The 12,055-nt window shown below is 37.5% G+C and overlaps 1 protein-coding gene across 5 annotated transcripts in view; it reads left to right on the top strand.

Moving 5' to 3' along the window:
* EIPR1 (EARP complex and GARP complex interacting protein 1) overlaps window positions 1-12,055 on the top strand; it is a 198,054-nt gene that overhangs the window by 158,407 nt on the left and 27,592 nt on the right. For all 5 annotated transcript variants that reach the window (XM_006112048.4, XM_075923545.1, XM_075923546.1 and 2 more), the window contains one exon: window positions 11,673-11,809. In XM_006112048.4, the coding sequence (XP_006112110.2) occupies window positions 11,673-11,809 (137 nt within the window). The remainder of the gene's footprint in view (window positions 1-11,672; window positions 11,810-12,055) is intronic.

The raw sequence follows: 12,055 nt of genomic DNA on the forward strand, positions 1-12,055 counted from the left end.
GGGAGTCTTCCCTCTCCAAAGGGATTCATTTCATGTCTCCAGTCAGACAGTGCTGAGAAATACTGGACTTCAAATGATTGGGCATTTGGTATGTAGAAAAACTGGTCCAGGAATGAGTATTGCCCATAACAAGGATGGGAAATTATATAGCTGAGGGGAGAAGGAGGAAACTTAGGCCATGACCTCAACATATAGGGGGTTCTTTGAACATGAATGTGATGTCAACTTAGTTAAGATTTTATGTCTCTGTACAATTTATGTGCATGGGATTATGGAGTACAAAGTAAATCACAACTTTAAAAAGGCAAAATTTTAACATTTTAATGTTTTTCTGTTTCTGCACACAAGTGTGTGTATGTGAAAAATAAATGCAGGGTACTCTGGAAGATTAACAGAACAGAGTTGTGTGTCTTGAAAACACGTACAAAACATATAATGATGCTTCAATTTAGAGCACAGAAAAACTGTTCTCATCTGACTTAACAAGGGAAAAAAATGAAATGTATAATCAAAAAGTCTTCACATAAAAGCTCTTGTAAAGAGAGAATGTTAAAGTCCTTCACAATTGATTTGGAGGTTAAAATCAATTATATGATAAATAAATACCTATATCCAGAAAAGTCTTCAAGATAAGAATAAAAGTCCATGTCCATTTACTATATGTATTTTCAAGCAAATCACTCAGAAGAAAATATACAATAAACAACGGCTACAAAGATAAACTGTCAAATTTAAACTATAGCAGGTATGTAGAAGGGTTAATAGGATAGTGAGAGGAATCGATAGCCAATCTTAAGAGAGAAGACTAAAAGAGCTTAGCTTGTTTAGCCTAACAATATGATTTAGAAGGAGTATGATTGCTCTCTAAAAGTACGTAAGTGTGATAAGCACCATGGACAGAGGAAGAACAATTTAAGACAAACGGAATATTGGCACAAGAGCTAATGGATGTGATCTGACAATTCATGCTGAAAATTAAAAGAATTCTAACTAGAGGAGTGAGGTTCTGGAATAGCCTTCCATCAGGAGTAGTGGGAACAAACTAGTTTTTTAAGCTAAAGCTAGATCAGTTTATAAACGGGAGTACATAACTTTAATTGTTAGAGGCTGGATTTTGTGACCCAGAAGGGACCCTTCCTGTCTTGTGTTGCTGTGTATCATTTCTTCTTAGAATGTCACAGTACTTTTGTGGTGACCTACAACGTGATGGCCTGTTTGGTTCTGAAAAAAGAGTACTGAAGAAGTAATTGGCCAGTGTGCATGTATATCCTCTATAGGTGCATGTTTGTCAAACCATCATAGTAACTTCTCTCATTGCCTGTCAGACTTCTCTCCAATAATGCCATATATCCCACCATCCACTTTAACTAAATGAAAATATAATCCAGCGCTGCAAAAAACTTCCTGAATTTTTTTGTATGGACAGAATATGCCTGAGTGTGAGGTCACTTACACACATTTTCATCAGGAATAATTCTTCTGAAGTAGTTAAAATAAGCCAGTGTAAAATTATTTTGCTGGAGAAATCAGAATCAGGCCCAGTGTAGCCATATTAATTAATGAAAGTAATCTTCAAAGTTCCAAGTTAAAAGCCTGTCTTAATTGCTAATGTTTGCTGGTTCATGAATTTTACAGCTTCCCTTTGTGGTAAGTTTGTCTCCTTTCATAGATTATTCTCATCCAAATCAGAAGAGATCATCCCAATCCTCTTCCTAATGCATTTTCAACCAAAATTAGGAAGAGTTGAAAAAAATTAAAAATACATGTGCCTTAAAAAAACTGACATTCTACATGTTTCTTGAGGTCAAAATGTAGAGCTATAATCTTTTTTTATGGGCAAGTTGATCTTTATCATCTTTAAAAAATGATGGAAGTCAGAAGAGATTTCAGAAGACTTGAAAAGGGCAAATATAGTGCCCATCTATAAAAAGAGTAATAAGAACAACCCAGGAAACCACAGACCAGTCAGTTTAACTTCTGTGCCAGGAAATATAATGGAGCAGGGAATTGAGGAATTAATCTGCAAACATCTGGAAGAAAATAAGGTGATAGGTAACAGTCAGGATGGATTTGTAAAGAACAAATCATGTTAAACCAATCTGATAGCTTTCTTTGATAAGATAACAAGTCTTGTGGATAAGGAAGAAGTGGTGGATGTGCTATACCTGGACTTCAGTATTTGACACAGTCTTGCATGAGCTTCTTATCAATAAGCTCAGCAATAAACTCGGTTATTATTTCAAAATAACAGACACTGTTAAGATGCGGTTATTTCGAGGGAAAACCTCATTGTTTGAGGAATAAGAGTTATCTCGAGTGAGGGTTTTCTCTCGAAATAACCACATCTTAACAGCATCTGTTATTTCGAAATAGCGCTATTTAGAAATAGCACCATAACGCAAATATGCAAATGAAGCACGGGATATTTAAATACCAGCTTCATTTGCAATTTCTAATGTCTTCATTTGCATCCTGCACTCGAAAGAAGGTGCAAGTGTAGACATACCCTCTGATGGGTCTACTATAAGGTGGGTGCATAACTGGCTGGATAACCATTTTCAGAGAGTAGTTCATAATGATTCACAATCATGCAGGAAGGGCATAACAAGTGGTGTTCCGCAGGGGTCTGTTTTGGGACCAGTTTTGTTCAATATCTTCATTAACAATTTAGATAATGGCATAGAGAGTACATGTATTAAGTTTGCAGATGATACCAAGCTGGGAGGGGTTGCAACTGCTTTGGAGGATAGGGTCATAATTCAAAATAATCAGGACAAATTAGAGAAATGGTATGAGGTAAATGGGATGAAGTTTAATAAGGACAAATGCAAAATACGCCACTTAGGAAGGAACAATTCATTTCATGCGTACAGAATGGGAAGTGACTGTCTAGGAAGGAATACTGCAGGAAGGGATCTAGGGATCATAGTGGATCACAAGCTAAATATGAGTCAACAATGTGGCACTGTTGCAAAAAAAGCAAACATGATTCTGGGATGCATTAGCAGGAGTGTTGTGAGCAAGACATGACATTCTTCCACTCTACTCTGCACTGATTAGGCCTCAACTGAAGTATTTATTGTGTCCATTTCTGGGCACCACATTTCAAGAAATATGTGGAGAAATTGGAGAGGGTCCAGAGAAGAGCAACAAAAATTATTAAAAGTCTAGAAAACATAAGCTATGAGGCAAGACTGAAGGAATTGGCTTTGTTTAGTTTGGAAAAGAGAAGACTGAGAGGAGACATGATAGCAGTTTTCAGGTATCTAAAAGGGTGTCACAGGGAGAAGGGGGGGAGGGAAATTGTTCTCCTTGTCCTCTGATGATAGGAGAAGAAGCAATGGGCTTAAATTGCAGCAAGAGAGGTCTAGGTTGGACCTAACTGTCAGGGTGGTTAAACACTGGAATAAATTGCCGAGGGAGGTTGGGAATATTCAAGAGCAGGTTAGACAGACATCTATCAGGAATAACATAGACTATGCTTGTTTCTGCCATGAGGGCAGGGGACTAGACTGGATGATCTCTCAAGGTCTCTTCCTGTTCTAGTATTCTATGATTGATCTTACTGGCGTTCACAATTCTTGTTTTTTTAATTTTAAACTAATTCCTAAAATTCTATAGACATTTTATAATTAAAATACGTGCACCTTCAGTTCCTGAATTATCCAGTCAGCCTATCCTGGGAAACAGTTTAAATCCAGGATTTATTGTCCATATAGTCCAGTTTAGTTTCCTTCTCTCTTTTTGTTCTTTTTTAATTTTTGTCAACGTCATTTTGTGACTCTCCGCTACGGTCTTGAATACATATATTTTAACACTTCAAACATCTTAGAACCTAGCTGCTTTTTAAAAAATTGCTTGAGGACATTACCTGCAAGGAATCTGATCTTACATGCGCTGTCAGTAACTTTTCACATTAAATTAGCTATTCTTCCCTATTTATAATCATTGGTTGAATTGGGAAGAGGTCTAAAGCCTAGACAATCTATATGATCTCTCTAGGTTTTGTTAGAGGAAGTGAAAAAGTTCCTCAATTGGACAATAGTTCATATGTCACTAAATCAGATAGATTTTCTGTGCAAGTAAATGCCATCTTCAAATGCTTTAAACATACTGCAACAGAATTAAATAGACAGAGGCATAAAGCATGGACATCTTACATGTTCTTTCCATCTTAATCACAAAATGTTCATACCAAAACTATGATGTGGTATATATATTATTTTTTTCCAGCAAGTGAATAAACAGTCTAGTGTTGTGTTCCCCAAAATGACCTATATGGCTTATTTTTCTGGGCTTTTTGCATGTACTTGACTATATATATATTGGAAAAGTGTGCAATAAACCTAATTTGGATTAATATTACTTACATTATGAGTCAGTGATTGTCTTCTGTTGCTAAATTGCTCATTTTTCCTATTTTTCTCTTTTTTTCTTTTGTTCCTCCTCCTCCCTGTGTTAATTCCATCTGTGGGGCCTTTTCTCCTTCCAAAGAGTTCTGTTCAATTCCACATTGTACCCCACCACATGCTTTTTTATTACATGCCTCTGCTACTTCTTGGGTCAGCCTTGTTTTCGGTTATCTTTGATCCTTTGAATGGTGTTGTATACATAATTTTCAGGACTGTGCAATACATGACCAAATCATCTTAACTTTAACTCCCTCTTTTTTCAATTCATAGACTCATGGACTTTAATTATTGTTGTAACTTTTAGTATATCTCTAACTTACACATTCCTCCTAAAGTCTTCTTTGCTTACACCACTCATCAATCTCAGTATTTGCATTTCTGTGGAACAGATCATTTGCTCATGTTTCTTCTTCTTTGTCTAACATTTAGAATTAAATATTGAAAATGGATGGACCATGGTTTTATAAACTTTTCTTTTTAATCTTGTTGTTGTTTTCTTAAACATACTATACTATGTTGCCTTTCTCTTGCCTTTCGAGCCACACATTTATTATCCAATCTCTAATTTTATCCTACATTTCCCTAGATTAGAATCCACTTCTTGAAACTTTGTGGTTTTTCTTTTCTCTGCCCATCTAATGCCAAGGATAATTCTTCAGTGTTCACATGCTTGGATTTGCATACCGTAGACTATTTTTTTTCCTCTGCTTATTTTGATCCTATGTCTCTACAATACATCTCTCCATTTACAAGATCTTATACATTTCTCTTCACCGCATAGAGCAATGGCCCCCAAAGTATGGGGCACAGAGGAAAGTTTAGGGGGCCTGTCAGGATTGAGCCAGCTCTCATGGGGGCAAGGAGCCCCATCTAGCCCCACTCTGCCATCAGCTCTGCTCCAGCCCTTCTTGTGCCTCTGTTCTCAGCCTGGTCATGTCCCCAGCCACCAGCCCTGGCCTCATACCCTTGTTCCTGGCCCCACTGCAGCCTCCTACCTCAATGTAGCCAACTGCCCCACTGTAGTCCCTGGTTTCTAGCCTCAGCCATAGTTTGGCCTGAGGCTTGGCCCCCTTACTTCAATCTGAACTGTTCTCTCCAGGAGTGGCACCTCACTCCCAGTTCCCAATTGCAGCGGGCAGGGGGAGAAGGTAGTGGGGGCATGACATAAAAAACATGGGAACCATTGATATAGCATGATAACATGTACAAACAGCATGCACAAAGGGGCCTCCTTCCATATGTTCCTTGTGAGGATATCCAGGACAAATATAAACAAGAAAGGGTTCTGTGCTGACCCCTGATGCATTGCCATCTTCACCAATAGTTTTTCTGGTTCACCAGTAGGGATTCTGACTAAAAGCGATGCACCTACACACATGGCTTGAGCAATTTCATATAAAGTTCATGGTATCATTTTTTTCCCTCCTCCACCACTAAATATCTTTTCTGACAACTCTGTTAAAGGCCTTTTCCAGATCAATGAACACCATGTGAATATTTTTTCCTTTTCTCTAAATGTTTCCACTATCTTGTTGCAAAAATAGGAACTATTGTTTTATCTTTCTCAAAAAAAGTCACTTATTGAAAGCTACATACAGTGTCCTTTTCACATTCAAGTGATGGGGTGCAAAACTTGTTTTCCTTTTCCTTTGTATTTTGCTACCAGAAATTATTCTGATTTAAAAGAGGATTATAAAATTAAATACAACAGTTGAGATTTTCTGCTTCCAACCAGAATTAAGTCTCTTGCGACCTTAACGTTGCTCATTAATGAGTGAGATGAGATGTGATAAAATTGTTACCTCAAGTTGAGCATATTTACAGAATTACCCCTAGAAAGAAAGTAAAGCTATATCTATACTACAAAAAAAAAATCTTTTTCCACTTTTCTTTCAAAAGAGGCTTTTCCAAAATTTGGTGCATCTACATCAAGCCAAATTTTGGAAAAACCTGCTCTTTTGAGCCATCCTTTCTTCCTCATAAAATGAGGTTTACAGGGATGGCGAAAGAATGCGTCTGCTTTTTTGGAATTTTTTCTAAAAAAGCAGACATGTTCCTTAGACATGGCATTGCTTTTCCGGGATTCCTCTGGTATCCCAGAAAAGGGCTGCAGTCTAGATGAAGCCTAAGAAATGTAATTCTCTTGCCTCTTCCTTGTTGTTTCATTCTACAAAGGAATGGCTTGAAAGACAATAGTCTGTCTGCACCTATTAGAAAGAAAAGCGGTAAAAAGTGCCATACACAGCTTACTGGAACCACCCCATCCTTGTCATACTCAGTGTTTGAGTTTCTTTGATCTGAAGGCATAGAGCACATACCTTAATTCTTCTCAATTTTTTTTCCCTTCTGACCCTTCTATCTAGAAAACAGAAAGGAAATAGAAATGAAAATAGGAAAAGTGGAGAGAAGCTCTGCATTGGAGCCAAGCAGCATCCTAAAATTGAGTCGTCATGGTGGTGAAGGCTTCTAGGAAAAATGTTGTGTAGCTTCCACTGTACCTTCTTTGCATTCTTTTCTTGCTAATTACCATGCTATTTTACATTTTGGAGTTAGATTATGTTTAATGTGGGCCACTGCCCGCCATATTTTGATTCAGCAATTTTCTTTGAACTCTGGTCAGTGGGACCACCTTGGCATGGGACAAAAACTGTATTGATATGATTTGTTTATCTTCTATGAATGAACAAGAAAATAATCTATACATGATAATTCTGTCAGCTCACTCCTTCTTGGAAAACTACAGGAAACAACTGCTGGCAACTGGTTCTCTGCAAAGTCACTGCAATGTGGGGTTCTACAAGTTTCCATCTTGTTTCCTTTCCTGTTTCCCCAGGGCTAGCATGAAAACATGAAGGTGTTATCAGGAGGCTCTTGTGTTATCACTTTACTGATGATACTTGTGTCTACAATTCTTTTCTACTGAACTCAGATTCTAGTCTAATTACTTTCCCAGTGTCTACTGAATGTAATCTTGGTGAAGGTAAACTGCCTGTAGCTCAAATTGGACAATTTTCAATTATAGCATCAGGGTCCTATTGGAATTCTCTCATAGTATTATAGTTCATAGTGCCATTCAGCATCTCCAGCTAGCCAGAAGACTACTCATTTCCCAGCATTATGAACCCGACAACAGTCTCCTATATATTTGCTATTTCCTTGTTTGGCTATTGCTATGCCCTCTATATAGGGTTATCCTGAAGTTCACCAACTAGCTAAAACTATTGTAGAATGCAGCTGCCTGTTTCCTGAGTGGTGAGACTCACTGCCATGAGTTAATTTATCTCAGATGGTGATCTTAACGATTTAGATCTTTAGGGACTTCATTACTTGAGATACCAGCTTTCACCCTATAACCTGTAAAGACAGTAATGATAAGATGAGACATGAGTGCAACCTGAACATACTGAATACTTCATGTTTGGAGGCAAGGCTTCCTTAATTATGGGTCTCACTCTGGTATTCACTGTACTTGAAGGACCATCAGAGTTTTTAGTTTAGCAACCTTTAGGGCAAGATGCAAGCCTCATTTGTTAGCAGTTGATTAACTGTTTTTATTTTGTTCTTCTTTTGTGGTTTATTGTCTGTAATTAAAGTGCCTAGCTGCTACAAAGACAGAAGCACTGTAGAAATTAATGAAATGTTGCAAAAATCCATTAAGAAGAAAGAGAGGTTTAAAGGGAATTTTCTTATTCTCTAAATCAGATATATTTTGAAATTTCTATTTATTATTCATTTTCAAATCATTCAAAATAATAAGATGTTTTAAATATGCCAGAGTTGTAAATTTAAAGAACTGAAATGTTTCTATGGAAAAGAAAAAAAACTCCAGACATACTGAACTTTCTCATTGAAAATGCCATACAGCTGCAATCTGCTATATCTTCAGTGAATCATTAGTATTGTTGTTATGATTATTGCTATTACCACTTATATAGAGCTTTCTAACCTTCATTCTCAGTACTTTGCAAAAAGTAGATGGTCATAGAAACATATGATATAGGACTGGAAAGGACCTCTTGGATCACAGTAGCAGGGCACTAGATTCAGACAACCCTTTATGTAATCTCATATGAGGAAATGTACACTCTGCTATGGGAAGGTTTCCAAGTCCCTTCCCTGAAAAACAGGGAAGCCAAAATTTTAGACCTTTACAGACAAAAGATTTACTCTATTGGGGGTCTCCAATTATGTATCTCTAACCAACAAACCTTTGTTAGTAGGTACAGTTTTAACATATGCAGCTCCCTAATAGAAGGGGATGTGGACCTGCTACCTTTTTCTAGCCTGGTAGTCTCCTTGCAACCCACTACACCCAGGCCTTGGCTCAGGCCAATGCTCCCCAGCTCTGCCTGCCTGCCTTTCCCTGCACTGCTCTGTCTCAGAAAGCCCCCAGCTTCCCTGGCAGCCAGGTCCCTCCTGCTCCCCTGCTAGAGCAAGAGTCTGTGCCCTTTTTGCCTCCAAGAGCCCTTATTTATATAACCACAGCTGGGTCCTAATTGACAGTATCTTTCTCAGCTATGGGCTTTGCTCTCAGCCGTCTCCCAGAGATGGGTTTTACCCTTAAAGGGCCTGTGAGGGGCAAACGCCCCATCACAATCCTGTTCAACCAGACAGTTGAAACAACTCAGTTACAATTGTACAAGGTTTCTTGTCCCAACCTTAAAGCCCTGAATTTAAAGGATATATCTTTCCATGCCTAGTTTTTTCTATCTTTTCTACTGGAGCTCAGTGACACTTTTATCAAGAAAGATGTTTAGCTACTACATAGACCAATCCACAAATGCTAAGGTAGACAGAAAGTTTTCAGTCCAAAAAGATTTCAGTAGCTATTCAGACAGCAAATAATATTTTTCATGCTACTATTTGGCATAAGTATCCTGAAAAGAGGTAAACATGAGCAAAATTTAACTATGCAAGTAGGTTTCTTACATAGTTAAACCACAACAAACGTATACTTTGCAAAAGTTTCTAAAGATATGCATGCACATCTCAGCCAGCTTAATCATTTCAGAGGTTAAAAAATTATATCTGGCTATGAAGGTTTCTAGATTGCTAACTTTAAAAGTCCCAAGAAGGAGGGGTTTGCATCTGAATTATCAGATGCAGTAAAAGGTTTGCAAAATACAAAGGTGTATGTGATTATAGCATGATAAGTATAGATTTAATCATCACATCTCTTCCATATTGACAACTTAGCTCTGAAGTTGTTAAAGGTCCTACAAATAAATTGATGATACATATGTTTAACCTTGATTATGCCTGTGAAAGCTCAACATGGTCACTGAACATAATAAGCATTCTTTTAACCTTTGCCCACTTCAATATTTAGAAATTATATTACTATGTGGAGTGAAAAAACCTAGGAAGGGGAGAAGGTTATGACATGAAGTTGAGGCATAGAAAAGTTAGGTTGTGCATTCATCAGAATTTCCTTACAGTGAGATCTCATAGTATGTGGAATACTCATAAGTTAACTAAAATAATTTAAATGTGTTCTATAGAAAGCATTTAGATAAAGCAGTGAAGGGAAGGAGGTGAACAAAATGACCTCTTCTGTCTTTAACTTCTTTGCTCAGCCATGTGGAAATTGTACAGTGTTGTGCTTTGATTAATAGCAGGTTGATTTATTTCTTCTTAAAAATATAAAATACAAACCCCTAATTTTAGCAAGGATATTTAAATTAAACAGTTATTCTTAGCCTCCAAAATTGAATGCCTCTTCCAACTAACCTAGGCTGAGAGAACTTGTCTTCCCATCTTCTGTACAAGGTCAGTTATGTATTGTGTCCTTTCTGTCAGTGTTGAGAGGGTGAATGAGAGTACGGAATGAGCAAGCCAGAAATCCTAACCTATTTCATGTTTCCCTTCCAATCCTCCTTATACACTTTGAAACCAGAACTTTTTGCTCTTGCCATGTGATGTATCATCCACCTTTAACCATATGGCAGTAAATGTGACGTTATACACCAATGGACAAGGGTTTTAATTTTTTTTTTACTAAACTGACCTTTATTAAATGGTTAACACCTGCAGTATTGCTCATACCTGGTTTACCTCAGTGAGACATTGGATAGGTCATAGTCATGCCGCAACAACTTGAAGAAGATAGAAGCCAAAGCTACCTCTCAAAACAACATGCCCAGAAAACTGGCTGTGACTGACTGTGCGCACCTGGGCATTTAGAACATTCAACCTTTTCCTCTGAATACTGTCTTGTGCTCCTGTCTTGTCACTCATCTCACATTGGACTAGTCAACATAAAACTTAATAAAGCTATACACACTGTTATCAGGACTCTAAAGATATGTTTAGACTACATGGCTCTGGCGACAGAGCCATGTAGATTAGTTTACTAGACATACCCAAATGAAGCGGCGATTTAAATAATTGCCGCTTCATTTAAATTAAAATGGCTGCCGCACTATGCCGATCAGTGTTTGGCGGCACAGCGCAGTAGTCTGGATGCTCCACGGTCGACATCAAAGGCATTTGTCGACCGCCCTGGTATGCCTCGTTTAGATGCCCTTTATGGTCACTTATTCCATCACAAGACAAGATGCTGGAATCTGCTTGGCATAATGAATGGTCAGTGATGACTGTCGTTCATCACTCTCTTATCACTGACATAACCATCTGCCCACTATATTTTGACCTGCCAAGGTACCAGTGGTCATTCCTGAAACGGTTTCAAACAGCACAGGGCAACTGTGTGACCAATCTTTTCAGATGGTGTTTCTCTAATGATCTGTGAATGATGCAGATGTGGGCAACTATGTTGCATATCCTTAACAAGAGCCTGCTATCAAAATAAGTCAGTGAGCTCTTGTTAAGGATATGCAGCATAGTCCTACATTAATATATCTTGTGAGTAATTCCCTGAAACTGAATGAATGAATGTATTCATGCTTGTTAACCAACTTCAGGTGTTTGAATACTCCCATGTTATCTTTCTGAAGTTTCAACAAATTAGCTTAGAAAATTATCTGTATATTCATTACCTGCTAAGTAATGTACACTGGATAGATAAGCCTTATGTAAATTACTTCATAGTGCAGAGGCTAGAAAACAAACAGTAGTCTGGGATTTTACATACATATATACATATGTATTTGTGTTTTTAGTTTGTCCCGTTATTCTCCTAATATCTCTGCCTTACTCTCTTGAAGTTAGAGCAATAGGTCAGCTTTCAGTTTTTCTACTGTGGCTATATTTATTTTAATTTTAGCCTTATTTGTAAATATCCCATTTCTTAATACACAGCTCTCCAATTCTGCATTATTGGAAGGAAAAGGACAATTAAAATTTACTTCCGGACGATGGAGTCCACACCACAATTGTACACAGGTTGCAACAGCCAATGATACAGCCATTCGAGGATGGGATACACGAAGTATGAGGTAACAAAAATAATTGTTCTCTTGTTAATTTTCATCACTTCTGATTTTTTAAAAGTTAGAAAAGATATGACTATATAAATAATTGTAAATGGATTGAATTTGGATTGCATTGTTGATGTATTCAGAGCTTTTAAGTAAAAGGTTTACTCCTTGGACATTTTTTTCCTAAACTTCAAATCTACCTTGTATATTGAGCATTATTGTACTATGCTGTAGTCCCACGTTCATTGTTCAATACACAGTGCA

This window comes from Pelodiscus sinensis, chromosome 3, assembly GCF_049634645.1.
Source record: "Pelodiscus sinensis isolate JC-2024 chromosome 3, ASM4963464v1, whole genome shotgun sequence".
In the NCBI taxonomy this organism is placed as follows: domain Eukaryota; kingdom Metazoa; phylum Chordata; order Testudines; family Trionychidae; genus Pelodiscus; species Pelodiscus sinensis.